The sequence below is a fragment of the Battus philenor genome, unplaced genomic scaffold, assembly GCF_028537555.1.
Source record: "Battus philenor isolate CCGP_79_NKW_IND1 unplaced genomic scaffold, ilBatPhil1.0.hap1 SCAF_13, whole genome shotgun sequence".
NCBI lineage: Eukaryota > Metazoa > Arthropoda > Insecta > Lepidoptera > Papilionidae > Battus > Battus philenor.
In genome coordinates this window covers 11,579,377-11,602,928 of record NW_027181675.1, presented here as the reverse complement: position 1 = coordinate 11,602,928, position 23,552 = coordinate 11,579,377, and the positions used below count along the sequence as shown (strand labels likewise).

At 32.0% G+C, this 23,552-nt stretch overlaps 1 protein-coding gene across 1 annotated transcript in view; it reads left to right on the top strand.

The window, feature by feature from the left end:
- Positions 1-23,552, top strand: part of LOC137933276 (irregular chiasm C-roughest protein-like) — a 140,966-nt gene that overhangs the window by 43,375 nt on the left and 74,039 nt on the right. Inside the window, exon 2 of the mRNA XM_068777157.1 lies at positions 17,903-18,024. Within this exon, the coding sequence (XP_068633258.1) occupies positions 17,903-18,024 (122 nt within the window). The remainder of the gene's footprint in view (positions 1-17,902; positions 18,025-23,552) is intronic.

The window sequence follows — 23,552 nt, the reverse complement described above, 5'->3', positions numbered from 1 at the left end:
GTATCTCATTTGTACATCTTTCCTCATGTATGCGTAAGTTCGTAAATTGGCGTTGAGTAAGTTGATGTGTCTCTAAAATAATAATACAGTGAACATAAACGCAGCTATTCTATTGAAAACAATTTAAGCGTCTTGTACTATGTTCTGTAATATCGTCTTCGTTTAAGTACGAAATATCAAAGCTGAATGAATTTTTAATGAGAAATCGTGTATATGTACAGAAATATTTACACAACCTACCAAGGTATGTGATTTTACTAAAAACAAAAACTTTATTTCTCGCATTACATTAATACGTAAAACAAATTAGTTAAAAAAGAAAATGTGTAAAAATAATTCAAATTTTTACATTGGTAATAATAACAATAATGTTTGATAAGAATTAAATTTATTATTATGTACTATAATTTAGATACAAAAATATCTAACAATTATATTATGATATATATTAATAGAGTATATACTAATATAGCAGTAGTCGTCTAGCAGTAGAGGACTGAGACTTACGATCGTAGGTCGCGGGTTTGATACCAGGGATACAATTTAATATTATTAACACTTCGTGCATTAATTATATAGGATTGCCACTGCTCACTAATAGGTTTTCAGAGTATGGGCAGCAGCGTCTTCTGCGTACCATAATATCACACTGCGATCGACAAACCGCCTGCCAGCGTGGCAATTGTGGTATACCCTCCTATATATCTCTAGGGGAGACCAATGCCTTGCAGTAGGCCTCGATGAACTATAATGATGTACGACGATGTATTAGTACTATAGGTAATGTCATACAATTAATACTTACAAAGACGTGGACAATAATTATGTTAAAGTCGTCGAAATACACTAGATGCAAGCCACATCCTGCCGATTCTTATATGACTAAGTCCGACTTAAATAATAATGATGTTGAAGTTAAAATGTTAAATTGATGATATGCTTACCGTTATTCCATTAGACATTGAAACATTATTGCTAATTAATCTAATGTTTTTAATTATCAATTATATTTATTTTTGTATTACTATAGAAATCATTTTGTTAACGTAGTTAAAACAATCTCTCTGTGATGCCACGGAACCCCACGGCACAAGCTTTCCTAGTTGAACCTTTGTAAAAACATTTGCTGAATTTAGACATTACTATAAAATTAATAAGTGTTTTCGTTGTATGTAGTACTTAGGTATAAAATAAACAATACATATTTTTTATTTTTATTTGAAAGTCCATAAAAACTGTGTATATGATATGATAATATTATATAACTTTTATAACAGCTTTATAACCAAGTTTTAACATCAAGTCTATATCGTCCTTTTTTAAATAATGTATTTTTTTAAACTGATCCTTTTTTATAATGTTAGTTTATTTTAAATTGTAAGATTGTATCAGACGTGTTCAAGATTGTGTACGTACAATCTTGAACACGTCTTTACAAAACAGATCCAGTGGTGGTATTTTGTTAAATTATTTAATTTGGAAGTTTTGCTTACAACGAATTCGTTGCTCCAAAACTTCGTCCTTACTAAACTAAATATCAGCAATGTATTTGCCTTTCGAGAAATAAAACTTTGGACGATCAACTCTCATTTTAAAAATGGAAAGACGTCTGTGTCTAATATATCAATTATGTAATAAGTAAAAGAACTTGTCCATAAATAGAGCTATTTAAATATTTAATATCATCTGCCTTAAAATAAGTATTGTTTATCGATCTATGCAAGAAAGAATAAAAAAATCTATCTAGCATTTATATTTTATAGAAATCCAGGCTGTTGACTTCAACACGAAGCGATGAAAAATTTTTGTTTCTCTCAGTAGAGATAGATTATTCACTTACTATATATGTTCATGCTTATGTTTGTGTGTTCATGTTCAATGCCAGAATGTAAAAATAATGATTCGTATTTCAGTATGTTTTGTCAACATGTCTGCACGACTATTCAATTGGTGATCACACGCCAATGTGGCATGTGTAAACTTTACAATAAAACTCTGTAAGAAAAAAAAATATTTAAAATTCAAAAGATAGGAATTATTACTCCTATTCATAATGTTTAATTTTTATAAAGTCACAACGTAAATGTGCCTATTTTACTTTTTTATTGCATGTAGTTTTCGCTTCTAATAAATCGTGTAAACATTATTTAATTTATTATTAATATATATTTTTTTAGTTGTATGCGATCGATTAATAAAAATAATATTATTAACATTTGATGAATTCAATACGCCATTTTAATTCGATTTTAATTATCATCGGGTCATTAACGTCATTAAGTGTTTAGGTAGTGATAGCTACAAAAGTAACAGTTACTTCATAATTTTGTAACATTAACTGTACTTAAAATGTACGTTATTAAAAAGTACTAAAAGTAGTTCAAATATTTATTATGGGACATCGATTGACTTACACAGAATATATTTTTTATCTTTTTATTATCTTTCATCATAAAACTACGCTAACCGAGTGTCAATATTACAAATTTTATTTATACAAAGTAAAAATATACCTAATTATTTATATAAATATTTATTACAACGGTATAAAAATAATAAATCAATTAATCAAGTTAAAATCAATAAAAAATGGCTTAGTAAAAATAAACATAGTAAAAACAAAATAAAATGTACTAATGTCAAAAAATATTATCATTATAAAAAAATAAAAAGAAAAAAGTAAACATGTTATATTTAATAGCGTTAACATAGTAATAATAACGCACTGCTATTGTTAATTAGCTCTTTCATCTTTTCACATACAACCTCCTTGACACAACTCTCGGAATACGTGAAACCATGTAGGTTCCACATTGTATTAACGTATGTTTTTCTCAAAATTTTCCTTAGCTGTTAGCTATATTGAAATTTATTTGTTCCTGAGGCGGTTATATTATATTATTATATACTTCGCTTAAAGTGTATACGTCTTTCTGTTCCCAAAATCTAATTAAAATATTTTATATAGTAATTATAAAGAAAAGCAGGAAATATTTACTAATTTACGATATTTTAATAACGAACCTATATTGGAAAAAAAAAACTTTCAAGTGGAATCTGGAATTCTTAAATTTGAAACTATTTAATATTTAGAAATAAATTTAAATCATAATAAGGTAGGTTAAGGTAGGATATTTTTCAGCTTTTATTATGAATTAAAGGCTTTTCAACATTCCATGGATTCGATGGATCCAGCACTGGCAGTCCTGGATCCATCGTCTTGCAGCGAGAAAGACGTACGACTCACAACGCATTTGCGTTTCGTCTCGCCTACCAGACTCTTCTCCCACTTAACCAAACTTTGAATATACTTATCAATACTGTAATGCTTTAAAGGTTACAAAATTTATCCCATATTCTCTCATTACATGCCTAAATCCTTTAAAAGCCTATAGAGATATTTCGCTGTTATACAATGAATTTATTTCAAGTTATTTCATTGACGTCGTACTTGCTTACCTTAGTTGTGGGAACTTTAGGTATTTTAGTTTCCCATAGAATAGTCTAAATTATAAACACTTTTATTCTATCGTTCTCATAACATATACGTACCTACACCTCTTAAAACTTCACTATAAATTTCACTGTCATATCACATATGCCTTTCCGTAGATTTCCAATAAGACCGCTTGGTCAACTTGACAAGGTTTTTTGTCTACAGCGGATATCCTACTATTAATCTATTTCTTCTTATTTCTTTGACTAAATCGAATGAAATAATCTTAAATATACATGTATGTAATTCCGAGAAATAAAATGTAAATTAAAGAAGAAAAAATATTTCGATGAACCTTTTGAACTGCAAGCACTCTATGACTTATACAACCACATCGCCGATTGTACTCAAGCTATTATTAAGAACAATAGGTCAATAAGTCCAATGATAAATTATCATCGTGTTCGTGTCCAAACATACAACAGTGTTAACAATCACGCGTTACAAATTAACACAAATATTAGTTCTCGAGGAGTTGCGTGACCTATACGCCTTTCCCACGACCCGCCGTCATACAGTGATAGATCTATTATACACGTAAAACATAAACAAATTATATACAACTGTTTTCTTAAGCAATGTCGATAATGCTTAAGTAATTGTTGCGGTTTTACAATTGTGGATGATTTTATCTTATTTAATAGCAAAAAGAAACGAAAACTGCCTTAGGTTTGCAAATACAATTTCAGTTGCAACTTATATTAACACTATCCTACATCATAACTGTAACACGATTGTTTCAATTATAATAATATAAACAATAATAAAAACATATGACATAGTAAAAGATTTTTAAAGCGAGAATAAATCTTGAGTATGAATTACTATAACAACTAAAGACATTTAAAAAAGTTATGATAAAAAGAATTGACTCTTCTCAGATCAGGGTGCGTTTGAAACTCACGTAAAATTGAATAAGAGAGAGTCTCAGTAGAAAATGATAGAGATGAGATATATAGCTCATTTACTGTCAATTAATGTATAAAACACCCAATCCAAAAATCAATGGTTTCGGAAATTTCAAATAGTAAGAAAAAAAAATTATGTATAAATATTGATCAACATCATTTCAGACCGTAGACGTCTACTTCGAGTTAAAGGTCTTCCCCAAAGATATCTGGGGGGAGGGAGATATACCATAAACGCTACGCTTGGAAGGTGGGTTAGCGATCGCAGTATGGTTCGCAGAGAGCGCTGCTGCCTATCAAAATCAAAATATTCTTTATTCGAATAGGCTGTTACAATCGCTTTCGAAACTTCAGTTTTTTCAGCTTCTATTGAATTGGGAATTCATCGACATTATTCTCTTGTTGGATACAAGTGTAATAAATAAGATAAAGTGTAAAAAATCTTTACAATTAATGTAAACATTAAACTCCTTGATATGTTTTTTTTTTTCAGAAAGCAATTAGCTTCATAAAATGATTCAAAAGACTTTCATTTAAATGAAGCTTCATTAATGCTTTTTGATACATCATACATATTTATGTATATGTATATATATATAAATATATATATACATATCTATATACATACATATATATACATATGTATATATATGTATACATTTGATAAATATGCATGAATGTTATTAATAATTTCTGATCAGCACAGTCAGATTTGATACGATCTTCCGGTTTCCTTATAACGAGAATTATAACCCAGGTCTCTTCAGGGTCAGAGCGAGTAAATACCAACTGAGTCTGCGTACTTCATCTTTGACTACAACGTTGCTTTAAATTAGGCGAGTTCGTAGTTCCGTTAAAAAAAAAAAAACAACATTTTAATTCTAGTTCTGGTGCCTAAATAAATATTATTGACTTATTGCAGGGAAATAGGCAAAAAACACTGCTCTTGCGATTTACTTATTAACATAACTAACGCAATTCCCACTGGAAGCTATGCTTTTGTTTCTAAAAAAGATTTAACACAGTATTGAGGAAACTTTTTCGTAAGTTTCCAAAATCTTAGTAAAAGAATAATTAATTTAAGTTACGACGTGACCAAGAGAAACTGAAATTTATTCTATACATATACAGATAATATTCTTTTGTTAATATTTAATAAAAAAAGTTGAAAGAAAGAAGTTCTATTCAGAAGCTATTAAAGCTCCATATAACGGAACGATTCTTATATTTTACACTGGACCCTAATATCTCGGCATGGGCAGTTCGCACTTCGTAACTCGCCTTTTGTTAGGCAGAATGATTGATGAGCCTTATTGTGTGGGTCGTTTATTTTGAAAAATGAACTGTTATGCTTACCTATTTGATTGCGCGTCATTCGGGTCAGGTACAGTAGAGCACCGGTTAACAACGTAATTTGTCAGCGTGCATATATTTTCCTCTGAAATTCTTTCTAATTACTTTTTTTTTTTAATCAATACTTTTTTATTTTTTTTAATTAACCTTTGCTGTGGGGCAATATGAAAAGCAGCCAGTATTAACAGGGTAATTTATGTAAAATCTTAAAAAAGTATTAACTTATTTAATTAATTTATGTAAACTAATTATATATTATATAATATATAGGTTCTTTCAATTAATGTACGTAACACTTCATCCAAAAATCAATAATTTGAGAAATAATAAATAACATAATGCGTAAAAAGTTTTAAAATTCAAATAATTACATATTAAAATCAATTTTTTCCTGTCTGTCCCTGTTGACTTTTTACTGCCAGAAGTTAATAGACTTGAAAGCGTCACTCTTGGTGAAGTAAAATAAAATTGTTACTGTATACTTTCTTACTTCATACAGTTTTATATGTTCAACGTTGTTGCTTGACCATCTATCATTTTTCCTTCCTTCCGTTTGCCACAACCGGTTCCTAAACTAACTAAATATTGCCGCTATAAATGTTAAATAAGATTTACTTGGGTATGTGGCTATTCGCCACAGACTGTTGCATTAAATTCACATCTCTAAAGTTTTTACATCTATAACCGACCAATCTGTATTATCTAGCAAACCACCATTACAAGTTGCTATGTTTGATTGGTCGAATAGCATATGCTACGACGCAGTAGAATCCATTGTGCAAACCTCAATATAGCACATACACGCACACATTATATTACGAAATATTTAAATGTAATGATAATTTCGCAAAAATCTAAACGCAAGAGCGAAGTTCTTTAAATAATAAATGTATATTACTTAAAAGGAGACTTCACACATATAAATTAATTGTACCGAAAATTAATAACAGATTAAATATTTTTGGTTCGTTTATCTTCAAGGAATACTTACCATACAAGTCCATTCATCAGCACAGATCTGTTTCTAACATTGCCGATGTTCTATTTAAATCTATTACGCTTATATTCAATTGCCCTGTATAAAGTAATTACTATAAAACTCTATAGGAATGCGACTGGTTAAAAACTCCTGACAGTACAAAGTCTGCAAGTACAAATAGTAAACAATAATTCATTTTAATGTGTCTTAATTTGAATTTTGAATTTGTGTCTTACCGTTTTGTAATTACGATGTTTATTATTTCTGAAACCATAGGTTTTTTTGGATAGGTTGTACCATCTATTATTTACAACAGCAAATGTGTTAAACATTTAACCATCTAAAGCTTTTAAGGCTATAATTAATCATCCTGTATATGCAAGTAAATAAGTCGCAAACCATGCACGGTAAAACACAATAAAAAAGTAGAATTTACTTTAAAAAATGTATACTATTTCTGCCTTTACCTCACGTAGTATTCCTCATGTCTGGGGGTCGTGACCTTATACGAAGTAACGCAGTTGGTTGCGGTTAGCTGTTGCGTGTATGGTCTCATGAACCTTGCTCTGTGTTGCAAATTTGGACTTTCAACGGGTTATTCACCCATAATCTATTTAATCATTTATTACACGTGGATCTGAACAATAACATAAGTGCAAAAACACATATGGCCCAGTTACAAACAATCGTTTGGCTTATTAACGATATTTTTCATCACCGAACCCCTATACCAATTTAGCGGCGTTTTAGTAGTTTACTTATAAAATAAATTCTTTATCATCATCATCCTTTCAGCTATATGTCCACCGCAATACTTCTGCCTCCCTCAGATATTAAGTTAGAAAAAAACTTTTTTGTCGTACTTAAAATAAAAATGTTCCGCACGTGTATCTTTAACATTAAACATACCATAACGGGTCAAATGACTCATTTTGAACTTTGCATTATAAATGCATACATTATCTTATTGCTTTTGCACATTTTGGGTTTATAATAGAAATGGGCAATAATATATTATTTTGATCAATTACCATACATTTTAATTTTATTTCCTTCCTAACAACCATATTTCATACATTCAAGCAGCAAATGTAAAATAGTGTCATTTGACCCGATGAAGTAGGAATAGATATCTAGGATACCTATTCCTACTAAGTAAAGTAGTAAGTGTTGGTACGATTAGTGTTAATGTATGTTAGTTTGAAGATTTGTTAAAATATTTTTGTATAAGTTGGTTTTTACATGATCGGAAACGGATTGTTGTGTTATAGTACACAGAGGACGCTGCTGTCAACCTCTCGAAACTTCTTTGTAAGCAGTGTCAGTGCTACATAATCTATGCACAAAATATGAATTATGTATCACTGTACTCTGGAAATTGAACCCGCGATCTAAGATCTAAGATCTAAGAATCTCCAAGTTTTAGTCCTTACCATTGGGCTACCACTGGTCACTTATATATAAATTATTTTATGACTATTATCAAACTGTATGTTTGGCGTTGTAATTTCTTACGGATCGTATTACAACACGATGGACTGTAGTGATTCATAAATATCGGATTACAGATTCTTGACCATATAGCATGTGAGATTCATTATGATTATTATCATTATGTTTCAATGAATTTATTATATTACAAAAATTAACAATATGGCTATACAAATTTTCAGTGTTTTTAATAATAACTAGTAATGAAATATTTATTCCTTTACTACTACATTTACGTTTAATATCACGTTGAAAAGTCTATTCTCGATACGTCTTCAGACCTTTGACACTCTTATTTTGAAATATCTCGAGGTTATGCCGGAAAACTCAGAATTTATAAAATTTAATACCGTTTACGTGTTTGTGTATAGTGTTTCAATAGATCCTTACCTTATTATTTTGATGTATTTCTTCATATTATCCTAATGATTTAAGCCTCAAGTGGTACTGTTGGATATTATTCTCACTGAGTGATTTCTAATGGGAAAACTATTTTTATTCACAGCTGTTTCAATACTTATTTATCCTAGTGCGGTAGGAACGTTGTTCAAAAGAAGTATATATTTATATTCCACAGATTTATTTAAATGTTCCTTACTTAAACATTACTACTGGCATTTATTTTCCGCGCACTGTAAACTATGTCGTAGAGTTTTTTTTATTATCTATGTATTACATGAAAACTTTTGAGCCTTATTAACATTTAAATATTTGTGTATATGTAAACGAATTAGTTTATTAATAATAAAATTAAAAAAGAAAAAAATGTAAATACATTTACAAGTCATAATTTTTGAGAAATTAATTTCTAGGTCGTATACACCTCACACCGCAACTTCTCTCTGTGCACGCCATTTAATATATTTTATATGCAAATATCTTTGTCAGATTCCTTGTTACGGCACTCACGTTACTTTGTTATTCGCACCGTTACAGTATTCGCTGTTCGGAAAGACAGTTTATGTACAAACAAACATTTGTTATCCGACGGTATTATGTTAATGTTTATGCGGCAGGTAGTAGCAAGAGCGGCTATGTAGGTTTATTTTGATACTAGAATGTGACGAAACAAACGGAGCGTTATCTAAATTGTAAGTGATACAGTTCACCCGTGACAGTGCTTCGTAGTTTTGTAACGTAATATCCTTCCTATGCAACATGCTCCAACACTTTGAGATATGACTCACGTACGTTTCTTTTATTACAAACTTGAACTGTTTATTACGTATCTCTCTTAATTTGAACGAGCGAACCTAGGCGAAATCACCATGATTTTTTCACCCGTATGACGTTCATTGCTAGATATGAACCTCCCCCATAGGACCTTATGGGAGCGGCCTATATCCAACGTATTTCCGCTACCATAACAAAGTCATCTGTCTACCTACTGAACAGACGTCAGAGCGTTCAGCTTTCAACGGCATTATGTTGCAATATATGGCCTGTTCACTGCTACTTGAACTTGCTAATGTACTGGTATAACTCTATAACTGTCAATCGTCTACGGATGTGATTATACAAGAATAGATCTTTTAGATAAATCCTGATCATGGCTTTCTCCATGTCACATTAGGTGATTGTGTGAACAGAAGAAAGATTACATTTTAGTGCCAGTAATACAGGTAACATACATCGGTCGTACACTTTCATATTGAGGATCTAGAGGAGTGGAGAACATGTTTTGTAATTTACCGAATGCTGTCTATAAGAGTTGGATTGAAGTCTTTCTCAAAGCTGGACTTACCTAATCACTATATGTCGTTCTCTCCTATCGTATGAACTTATCTTAATTGTTAACAACCTATAGTTTCAGAAACCAATACTTATTTTTTGTTATTTTGTTAAAATTACAAGAAAATTACATGGTTACATTTTACAGAATTGTTAATTTCGTTTTTAAAGTGACATTTTTTATATTGAAAAATATTGAAAAGCATCGTAAAGGTTATTTGCAAAAGTGAAAAAAGGCTCATCAATTTTGCGCACCGTCCATAATGTTTGCTAATATGATTTGATAAGCGAACGGTAATTCTATGAATATTTTAACAAATTGTAAACTCCACGCCGCGTTCGGAAGTTTACGCTGTGGGTAAACACACTTTAATCATATTCCGTGGAATGTTTTCCCGAAAATATGGCAAAATTCGTGTTAATACCGCGTCGTAAGTAGTGGGTGGTTGTATGGGGGTGCATAAGTGGCTTAAGCGGTGCGCGGATACCGGCATGGGTTGAGATACACCCGCTGGTGCAGTGCGGTGCATTATCATGCATCCACGAATGGATTGCTGTAATGGCCTCGTTTTATGAATGGCTTTCCTGTTGTTGGTGGAATTTTAAGACTGTTATTTAGTTAATTAACTGACGGTAAGCCGGCCTCCAACTCCGCAGCCTAATGTTGTTTTAGCATTGCCCTATTAAATGGAAATGCTTTTAGTTAGAGCTGCTTGTGATTCGTGTCGACCGCAGTACAATGTTACGGTTGTATTTCGTAATTAATGTTAATATTTTTTTAGCATAGTAACACAAGAAAAATAATTTTACAAACTTTTTGAAATCACAATTTAAAGCAACACCTTTCTTAATCTAATTTATTTAGCATCAACTTAATGATGATTTAATTATGATAATATCCTCTCTCGCTGGTGCTAATAAGTTGCCCAACGGTGAGATCGGCTGATCAGGATGGCTGAACTAAGTTTCTTTGAGCCTCGTTCAATAATATTAAAGATTCCACTAAAAATGAATTCTTCCAAACGGAAATTTCGAGCTGCAATCGACCACGAAGATTCATTGCAACCTGGAGGAAGCGAACTATTTAAATCCCAATGACTGATTGGATATAAATTTAGATTTAAAAATACTGCTAGGATGACAAAAGTCTAAATAAGAATGCTAAGATGTGTTTTTAAGCTGGTTATAATTTTCGAAATTGTTTATTTTTGTTGCAAGTAAACTTTAAAATATTTCTTTCCTTTAATTATTTTTTTACTCACATAAAAATGATTAATTTATGTATGTTTTTATAAGGCTTTTGTGTCTGTAAATATATAAGTAGCATTTTAATAAGAAACTTTGAAATGTATTATGGTACTAATAGCTAAAGAAACTTTATAATGAAATATATAAATAATATAAACCTTAAGTTGTATATGATTGCTTGTTAAGTTGGTGAACGGTGTTAAAGTTATGCAGGTATGTATAGTTGGCGTCTGTAGTTGATCGAGTCTGTAACCTGTAACAAATGAAGCGAGCAATATGTCAAATGTTCATTTTTTATAAATAATGATGACTGCGAAGGAGTAAAAATGAATAGAATTGATAATAACATTTGAAAAAAATAATTTATTTCATCTATTTACATAATTATCCCCATAGATTCATTTACTGTGAACACTTGTGCGTGTTATGAGAAGAAACCCAGAAGAGTTCAAATTAGTATAAATCAGATCGAACTCCCTAATGAAGGAATTTTTAATCTCAGTAGAACCCACACTAAAATCATTTTATATCGTCATTTCAGCTCATAGACAAGATAGGTACACACATCTCCAAAAAATATTTATTAGTTTGTATTAGGGTAGCGATCGCAGTGTAGTATTGGTAGGTAGAGAATGCTACGCATCCTCTGGAAACTTGTTTGTGAGTAGCGGCATTCGTATAAAATTAATACCCAAAGTGTGAATTATAATGAATTGTATCCCGGTAATCAAACCCGTGACCTACGATCCAAGTTTCAGTCTTCTACCGCTGGGCCACCACTGCTCAACATATTTACTTTTTTCTTTATTTAAAACTCGTTTTACATATACTTATATATTTATTTATCTAAATTCATCATAATAAATGCATAAAAAACAATTAAAACTCACAGAAATAAAATAGCAACAACAAATTAGTAATTAATTCATAGATTAACTTTCTAACTAAAGTATATTGTTAAACGAAGTGTTCATTAACCAAACTAACACATGTCCGACACACATTTACTTATTAAGCATTATTAGGTATGTGATTACCGTCTGACAAATGAACACAATATATTCCGTCCATAGTCTCCTCAAGGGAACCTTATAAGAATGTGTAAACAGAGAGAAATCGAATTAAGAAAAACATCTTGTGTTTATCTGAGCGAGTAACAGAAATCTTATTTAACCGGCGTCAAAAAAAGAGAAACGAAATCGTTACGGTTTTTATCCGTTACGTACTTCGTATCTGTTGAACCATTTTATTTATTTTTTTCTCTTCTTACAATCTGTATATTTAAATCTATTTTTCTTTTTTTTAATCATTCATGAAAAAAAATCAAAAATTGACGAGGCTTCCACAAAACAATATTAATAATTTCAAACTAGCCTTGTCCCGTAGATTTTCAACCGATTGAAGGCGGCTCATATCTAGAGTCTTCCAATAATTTTAACAAGGACATCTCTCCACCTTGCAGATCCTACGTTGCGTTTGCAGATTCGTGATCTTCACTCTAGAACCTTGAAGTTCCAGTGGCTCAGATTTGCGCACACTTTGGCCTGCCATTACCACTTCAACTTCCCAATCCGCTAGACTATTTTGGTTACTTTGGTTTGTCTGCAGATCTCTTCGTTCCTGATTCGATCTCGTATAGGCTACACAGGCCTTTTCGTGGTTCAAATTAAACTATAGTTAACTTAATCTTAACCTAACCTTTAACTTAACCTTTCTACAAAGGATCATAAAAGTTTTTTTTTGGAAAGTTCTTTTGGAACCATTGTAGGTTTTTGTTAAAGTATGATTTACCGTTGAATATAAGACGTGCTAACTCACTACCTATTTTTAATAAATTGTTTAAGACTTATTTGCTAGACCTATGATTATCCATCTGTTCATTCATTTCTTTTTCTTCCTCTGTTTCTTTATTTTTTCCGCGGCAAATGCGACCAAAATTAAAGTATTATATTTATAGTATGTATTATACCCTAAAATATATTATACTTTATTTATTAGAGTATATAGGCTATAGAAGTATGCATGTTCGTATAAATATATGTTTTATATAGGTAACTACCCATTATTTATACTTCTGCCTTTTCCATATTATGGTTGTCTGTAAAAACTGCCTTGTGTGATTAGGCCACGAATTGCACTTTTTTTTCATTATGAAACTATATAAATGTATTGTTGAGTGTACAATAAATAAAATAAATGGAAAGAATGCTTAGTAAAAGAGTTAAATCTATAGCTAGTTTATAGCAATCTAGGTACCTTTAAAATGAATGAAACAAATGTACATACGATATAACAGAGTGTATATTTTGACGGGTGGTGTTATTAAAAACAATTGCGCTACTTTACGATTATTAAGACAAACCGGCGGGCGGGCGCGAGGCCAAAATTTCCCGAGCAACTCCGACGTATGAATTTTTACCGGGGAAATGAAACCACTTATAAAAAAGGGATCGCGCCTTTTGCGAATAGACGAGTTTCAACCAGCTAACTACTCGTTAAACCTTGAATAATTTTCTTCGCAATTTTATTGCTCTTGATAAGAGAGTACGTAATTTCATAAAACCTTATGAGAATACACATAGGCTTGACCTCAGTGTCGTTATATAAAAACATTAAAACAATCTTATTTTACTTTGAACGATGTTTTAAATGGTTATTGTTTATTAAAGATGTTCTTAAGGCGATCGCAAAATAAACTCATCTAAGTTTTGTTAGACTATTTTGCTATTATATTTTGATGTGATTATCTGTAGGGCAAAATTACTCACGGATAGGTTCAAGTCTTTTCTCATTCCTTCCACCATCTATGGTCCTCTCGAACCTAAGCACCTGCACAGCTGCAATAAAATTACTACCAATATTGATTTTAAGATGTCTTGCGAGGCCTCCTCTACGGATTCCAGGTTGTAAACGCCTTGTATCCAATATCAGACAACAAATTTAACAAGAACCTCTGCCCACCTTAGTGGAAGACTTATGGTACACACTCCGTGGTTTACATTGTCATATATAGTCTTTATGTCTTAGAGAATTGCTAAACATACCTCTCCCTAACGCTGTACGAATTTCAGCTGGTGGGATGCAAAAGGTGCAATTCCGTCAAATAAAATACATTAAGATATATATAAAAGTAAAGATATAACACATTTATTCCAACGCTGTCAACATTAATAAGTGATGTAAAAAAACGTTACAAATGTACGTACATTACAAAAACGATAAAAGTGTTTCCGTGTACAATATTAAACGTATTAAATATTCAATAGCATTTTTGTCCTGATTTTTAAAATATGTACACTTAAATTGTCGCCCGTATATTCAGTTTTCTTTGTTTGTACACTGCGAAAGGTTGATTGACTGGGACATAATTAAGGCCCTTGTTTGTTGAAATAACGGAAATGTAAGGTTGATGTGTTTTTCCCATACTTTAATGAAACATTGCAGGATAATTTTATTTCGATCCTTGTTTAATTAAATTTAATAATGGTTATCTGTTGAGGCTGTACGTTTTGGAACTAATTTCCTGTGCCATTTAGAAAAGATAAATCTCCGCCAGTTTTCAAAAGGCTAGTAAAATTGTCACTGTAGTATTTCGGATACTATAATAACAAGCGGAGGTGTATACTTGTTTATCATATATATGTGGATTAAAGATAATTTTTAAGTTTTATTTACTTACGTACCTTATTGTCACTTTTGTTTTCATGACGTATAGAGTAAAAAGGTTGTTATGCTGTTAAAAATAAAATAAAGACGGGTTCGGGAGCGCCACCTTTTTTTGACAAACCAACATATATACATAAAATATATTTTAATTGTGTACTCGCCGCCCTTTTTTGACAATTCCACATATATACATAAAATATATTTCAATTGTGTACTTTATGTGTACAATTGAAATAATAATAAAGAGTATATATTACATTGGCACGTACGCCACACATTTCACAGACGCCGAGCGGGTCATGGAAGGGGCTAGGCCCTATATTTCTCTAAGAGCTCGTATCATAGATGAAGATATCACTAGACGAACTAATGCAGCTTACATAAATTATCGGATTAGCAAGTTGAGGTGGCAGTGACCTGCTCATTTATCGCACAGAACTGGAGCCTTAAGGTTTCACTGTCAAGACCACGAATCGACAAACGCAGCGTAGGATGTCCAACCACTAGGTGGACAAACAACCTTAATAAGGTCGTCGGAATATGGATTCAAAGCCTTCTTCAACCGGTCCTATTGGGAATTCTACAGCTGAAATATGATATTACAATACCATATTAGCTCTGGGACTGATCTAATAACGTAAGCATAGGTACTACCGTAATCCATCTTGAGAATAGCCACGACTGGTAAGTTCGTTCAGTTGGATGTCGTGGGGTACCCTATTTAAACTTCACAAGTGTTCATTACGTAACAGAATTTATAACCCGACTAGATGAGGTATTCGCACGAGATTCAGAGATAATGCTATTGCTTGTATCATCTGTCTAAAAGCAGTCTTTTATTCAACATTGCATTTGGACGTAAGATACTCACAGTTGTACTTAGGTCTCCTCCGAGACTTTTAATAGGACATGTTGGAAGTCCTATTTTATACAAGGTTATAGATATGAAAACGAAAAAGGTAAATTGTCAGCAAGTTCTTTAATTGTTTTCCAACTATTTTAAATGACCATGTATAATGTGATCACTCTGAAATAAGTTAAATTAATATCGTTTTTCATTTGAAATGCGACACACGACAGTAGTAAGTCATAGTATCATCTCAGGAACTTGACATTAATTACGGTATTTTTTTTTTTGAATCCATTGATTTTTGAACAGTTTAAAGTTTTATACGCCTATAACTAATCATTCTGTATAGGAGGCCAAAGCAAGAGAGAAAAAAAAATACAATAGCAAAAATTAAAAAAAAAAACATATTATACCGTGAAAGAAAACCGAACTAATATAGTTCGCAACGACCCAAATCTGCATGTGTCGTGCACAGAATGTGCCCGTATAATTTGAAAAAGAAATTTGTTGCTTTCGTTTCGCACTTCACTTTACCGATACACGAACTCCTCGTGCCATGAATACAAATGATCATCGCTTAGAGATGTTACTAATACCTAAAAGGCTTTCCGAGTTCGGCTATAAGACACTTTAAGCCAAGCCGTCTTCACAAGCGAATGGACTATCTACACACCTTTTAAATTATCACCATTTTATTGTAACCACTATACCTCACGTATCCTTTCAAAGAAATCAGAGGAAGTATGTACTCGTAAAACATTAGATGTGTATGAGTTTTTTGTCTGATAGCTGATATGTCTTCTAAAACTATTATATAAACTATGAATAGCCAGCTAGAAACTCAACACATATGTTTAATGTACATTATAATATCAACTCTGCAGATGAGTCAACAAACCAAATTCCACATATTCTTACTATACTCATCGCAGATACTAATAATTATTATAATAAATTTATCTATTTGTAATATTTGCTTTAAAAATTAAGAAAGCGTATTAGAGAATATAATGTGCACTTTACGACGTTCCAACGAGGTTGCGAGGGAGGAAAACGATGCCGGGGAAGCCTTTCAATCATATTACGGTTGAGAAAATATTCTGCAAATTTTGATTTTATATTTAAATTTTGAATTTCACATTGCATTTCCGAACGTAATACATAACGTATTTATGATTCAAATTAAAGCAATCACCTACACAGAACTAACTCCTTGTTATTAAAGAGAATGGTGCATTCTCCGCCCGCCTCGGTTGTTGGCTGGCTAAATTCAATTTCCTTTGAATTATGTTATTGTCCACTGTGTTTCAGGCCTAACATCCATGAATGGACATGAGAAATTAAACCAAATTTAATAAAGGCTTACAAAATACTTGACGTTAAATCTGATAGATTGGTAATACGACTCAATAATTAATATTCATTGAGAAATTGTTACTGAGGCCTAGAAAACACAACTGTCTTTGCTAGGCCTGATGTCGCTGGATTTCACTGTTACTCAATGACAGATGGCTGTAATCGGGATGTCTCTACGAATAGAAACTGAAAGGGGAGATCCGTCAACCAAAGAAAGCAAATGACATAGCTAATTAGCAATTTGAAGTGGTAAAGGCCCTGTCGCATAGCGCTTACGACAGATGGACAATGGGAGCCTAAGATTTTAGAGTGAAGACCAAGGGGTGGCAAACACAGTTTAAGACGTCCACTAACAAATTGTACCTTGCAAAGGCCGCTTTCGATTGAATCGTTGAAAATACATTGGGCATATGTCCGGCATTGGACATCTTTTTGCTGAAATGATAATGATGAAGTATCTCACAGCTAAATTAAAAATGTGGAATAAAATAATATTTAAAAACATCTATGGAGAATTGTCCACAGATGCAATAGACACTGGATAAATATTAAAGTAAAAGTAACGTTAAGGGAGATTTCAATTCTAAAACAACTAAAATTGTCGGACAAACCAAAAGTGCTTTTAAAACTATAAAAAAATGACTGCATTGTACAGTTTACAAATCCGATAAATTTTAAATCGGATCTATAAAATAAATAAAAATGAAGGTACGCTGTTAAAACATCTGCGCATAGATATTTACGGCCAATTTCATTCAGTGCTATTTCTATTTCGTATGATTTTTCCGGATGAAAAAATTTCTAAAAATTGGAATTCATTCCAGATGGAGTGCAGCGGTTTGTTGAATTACCGACGTACACCGAGGTGAATCCGGGCGAGGACGCGCTGCTCAAGTGCCGGATATCCGACAAGAAGGGCGTCTGCTCATGGCAGAAGGATAACAAGGTAGAATTTATCTCTAAGAAGATCTAACTTGAGACTTGTGCCAGGGAAATTATTTAACATATCTTTAACGAACACATCATCAATTTGTACATTAATTTAGTTATATTACTAAGTGATTAAATATTTTTGTTTCATACTTTTAAATACGACATCTCTAGAAATTCGAGAATATGATACCTTTTTATACTTTAACTGTTTACTATTTATCCTCGGAATTATTGTTGTATTCTTTCATAAAAAATTAAATCCATCTTTTGTTTTGATTTCAAAAAAAAATAATTTTACAATTTATCAGTCGTTGATTACAAAAAATATAGAAGTTGAATGATATGTTTAATTAATTACGGTTATGATTTTTAAACAGTATTTAGGTTGAAAACACGGCTTATGAATAACATAAGGTAGTGTCTGTCTAGTTGTTAAGGGTTTCCGGTGGCAGAATTTAAATTAAAATTTATTTTTTTCTGCAAACGTTAAAAGGCTAATAGAGAAAGGTCGGCATTAGCTTTATTATTTGCTCGGATTTTAGTTATAGTATTCCATTAAGCATGAAAAAAACATGCGTACAAAATAGAAGCGTATTTAATAGTCAATGGTTTATCTGCAGTTCTTCGTAGACAGTTTTTTCTCAGTACACTATTCGACGGTTACTTGATGCTTTAAGTGAAGATTTGATGCCACCATGAGTGCAAAGGTTCCACGTTCAACAGGTTCAATAACAAACAATCTGCAACCGGAGCATAGCCAAACGACAAGTACTTATGAAAACGAGGGACTCGTCATGAACAACTAATAAATAATAGATATTCTGCAACAGTCAATGTGCAAGCGACTGCTTGGGAGAGGCGCTGAGCGGGCTAACCAAGTCTATTATTCACAAAATAAAAAACTCTTACATTTCACCCTTTTACTAATTTCAAACAAAACCTTAGATAAAATTCATTTCAGATATGAAATAACGTATAACAAAAATTATCCAAAACTAATAATTACACAAAATGTTATGTAGAACTTTTTGTCCAAAAATAAACATCTATTCTATATAATTATTTTGCGTGTAATTTCTAAACATAGATTAACAAACAAAAAAACGGGGGTCCCGAAAACAGGCCTTTATTTTATTCTTAGCAGCGTAACAATCTTCTCACTCTCACATTTCTCGTGCCATTCCATCGACTTGACGATTAAACGTCAAAAAAAACAAAAGCGATGAATAAGGTACAACACGAGTAAATAAAACATAAAAATAGTTTTATCTTTAATCCACATATACTTATTCTCTATCTCTTGGCAATGACATAACTTAAAAATGAGTTGATCGATTTCATTAATCTACTATATACTTTCTAAATCTGAACAGAGGATCTAATAGAAAAATGGGCGGTAACTTGATAAATTTGAGAAGATATAATGAACATTAAAACTTTTCACATTTGACGCCTTGTCGATATTAACGCGCGTTTGACAGTTATTAGTTTTAGCGCCTAAACGCCCAGGCGTAGGTCGAGTGCGAGACATAGGTCTTCCCAAAGATATATAGGGGAGAACATACTATATTCGTCATGCTTGGCGGATAGGTTAGTGCTCGCAGTGTACTGTTATAGTACAGATGACACTGGTACTTATCCTGTGGAACTGTTTGTGAGCAGTGGCAATCCGATATCCTACCCGCGACTTAAGATCGCAAGTCTCGGTCCTCTACCGTTGTTTTACTACTGCTCAACAGTTCTTTTTTCACTTTCTTGATAGTTCACAAGTTTATATTATTGTTCAACAAACGCATCGATCATTATTTATCAATCAGAAAATTATTTTATTTATTTCACAATTAATTATTAAGTAAAAAGATCGCAATAAAATATGTTCCATTATTTTTTTTCCATTGAAATGCGACAGGTTGATAAATTCTGGCAGTACGAAATCTACCGGGATATCGAGTAGCAAAATAAAAATTTCAATACATTTTATTCGAGATCATTAAAAAAAAAAGTTAAAACACAGCATTTCCGGTAACCGATGGTAACATTTCGGACATACGGTACCGACATCAATCTCCCTATTCCCCAGACATGACTTGCACTGAATTCGGCCCCGAATAAAACCTGTAATATTTTTTTATTACTCTTTCAGCAGTACAGATGTGGTTTTACATTAAAAGGACAAAGCTTTATTTTCTCCGCCCGCTTATAGAGTTGGGATAAGTTAAGTAAAATTACAAATGCTTCAGTTTTTATTTTCATAAAATTATATGTCTCTGTATATTAAATAAGTAACTTAGTACTGGAGCATTTTATTTGAATCTCTTTTATTTACTCCATTGTTATTTTTTAGAATCAAGAACCTAAAAAAGAATCGGCGCATGTGTGTTGTTTCTTAATTTATCGCGCTCGTTTATGCCTCTAACGTTTATCGGCAGAGACCATTTAACATGCGTATAATCTAAATGATTTTTATGGTTACTTTATGGTACGATTTTTATTTCTATTTACATTTTTACTTATTTAGGATATACGTAATTTTCCTTTAGGGTTGTGCCTAACCTAACTGTAATCTATAATTATATAGTTTAAATACACAATTATTATTATCTATCTTAACTTCATTAGATTACAATATTACGTCGCTTAAACCTTATTGTGTATATATGCCATCTATAATCCAGGTAAAGATGGAATTTGGCATATTTGTATTCCTTATTTGACTATTACCATTTACTACTTATATTTTCTTGTATATTTACTTTATATACAAACATATTTACATTCCTACTTTTATTCCCTAATCTAGTTCTTAATCTAAAATGTCCGTTGTAATAATTGGTATATTTAAAATAAATAAAATTAAACCTGATTTTACCTTATCCATGCAAAAATCGGTATAGTGTTTCCTTTGGCATAATGTTATTTCAGTAAACTGGCTAAAAGTTTGGCTATGCAAAACTTGCGATCCTAGGTCGTGGGTTCAATTATCAGGATACAATCTCATATAAGATTCACGCTTTATACAGTAATTATTAAAGATTGCTACTGCTCACAGACAAGTTTCCAGAGAATGGGCAGCAGCATCCATTACGTACCACAAAACCACACTGCGATCGCCGGCTTGCCTTCCAGCTTGATAAATATGGTATATACTCCATAGATATCTTTCGGGGTGGCCTATGTCTTGTAGTTGGACTATGGACTGGAACGACGACTAAAAGTTTATAGACCAAATGATTTTGAAAGTTTTATTCTTACAACATTATCATTGCGTCATTTATTATTTCTGAAACCATTTATTTCAGGATAAGTTTTAAGATACATTAATTAGCAGAAAATGAGCTGCATTTATCCCTTTAAAGTTTTAACACCTATAAAAAATCATGCGTAGTATAATTATAGTATATAAATAAAGTAAACAGTACAATTATTTATTTTTAAAGTCTAGTTTTATCAATATGTAATTTTATATAGAGTGTATTCAAAATCGCTACAAAAATCATCACAAAACCGAGGTGAATTTTCAGTGGCTAAAAACCTTCCGCATGAACTCATATTGCAAACGACCCGTAACTTTTTTTTAGGTAAAGAGCCAAAGGGAGGAGCGCCTAGGCGCTTATGACCGGGAAGTGGTCGATTGACGCAGGCAATTTTTCAAATAGCCGATAGCTATAAAGGGAAAATCGAGCTCAACCGGCTGCAGTTCTAACTCATTTGCGATACTCTCGTCAGTGCACTTTAACGTTCGTTTGATGCGCCATTCACAACCAAGTATTGCGTGTTTCAATTTCAATACGTCCATTCATTCACTATGAACTAAATGATCACAATACCTTGATTTTTACGTTACTTGCATCTTTGAATACACTCTCTAGCTTAATGTTTGCTTTTTATATACTAACATACAATACAGGGTGAATAATTATACGTGTCAAGTCTTTAAATAGGTGTATCTATAGGTCATTCATTAGTAAAATGCTTGAAATGATTTACATCTATTTTCAAACACTCCGTATTAAATGATCACTCCGAAATGGCTATTACTTCTGACAGTACAAATTCTGTCGAGACAAATACTAACCCATTATTAACTTATTCGTTTAGGCGTTAGACGCTCTCTTTCAGGCATAGACCTCCAACAAAGATCGCCACAATTACCTATCTTGCGTTGCCTGCATCTAGGGACTTCCCTCTGCCTTAATTATATTGGTCCACCAAGTGAGGGATCTAACCACGACGCGTCTATTGTCTCAAAGTCGACACTCGAAAACTTTTCGTCTATTACAGCTGCGATGTGCCCCGCCCGCTGTCATTCCACAATCATTTAAATATTAAGTAATTCGATTTTAAGAAACACTTTTACTTACTATATTATAATAACGTTTTTTTTTTTCATTTCTAAAACGGTTGGATTTTTGATACAGTGTACAATACATTAATTGACAGCAAATAAGCCATATGTTAACTCCTTTTAAGAATTTACACCAATAACTAGTCAACCCGTATGCTAAAACCACAGCTATACATTATTACCACTTGCCTGTCACGAGATGTACGTTAAGCCAATTTTTTGTCTCTTCTGTACAAAAAAATACTATTTAATTTAACGTGAAATGTCATACCATCCATTCATAATTCTAAAAATCTCCGTGAACTCTTGCACTTATCGAATTATAATGTGGGGTATTAAAAATCTGGAGAGGAGACCACGAATCGTCAAGTTTAGGTCTTGGACAGACTACGAATGCTGGCCGCCTGCAACAGGCCCTAATTTCGAGGATGATAAGGCTTTTCTTTTAATAACGAAAGGAAAAGTAATAATTCTTTTAGTTGAATGTGTGTTTTATTCACATATGTACTATAAACTCGTATCTAGACATTCCTATGGTCGATTTTAACTGAACGCGTAATTCAATAATACTGAACACCACTGACCAAATTTCGTGTGTTAACTGAATTGCAAGTATTGCTTGTGGTAAGACGAGAAGAGTGAATGCACCGAGTCGGAAATTTCTCTTTGAGACGCCTTGCTAAGTAAAGTTAGAAAGCGTTTTATCTGAACGAAATTAAAAAATAAACTTGATTGGAATTTTGCGATACGCAGTTATTAAAGAACATGTTTATTACAAGTAAATATAATATATAATTATATTTACTGAAGTGTATGAAACATAATTTTAATAAAACATTGGATAAAAATACATCAGTTACTCAAAATACTGTTCACGTTTTTGTTTTTTTATTTATATTTTATATTCACTGTTAGACAGTTTTATTGTCTGTTAGAAAACTTCGTACTGTCAAATGTTGCTAGTTTGTGGCAGTCCAACTGAAAAAAAAAACATATTTCAGAGTGTCATAAAATAAAACATTGTTTGGGCTTTAAATTGATTCTCTTTGGTACTCGATTTTTTTTAATTACCTTACACACCTTTGCTTTTAATTGACATCAAATATTTTACAGCCAGCATCAGTTGTGTTATTTACTCGGTGGTACGTATAAAAATTTAAAAGTTATTTTTTTCTAATTTTATCGAAATGTTTTGT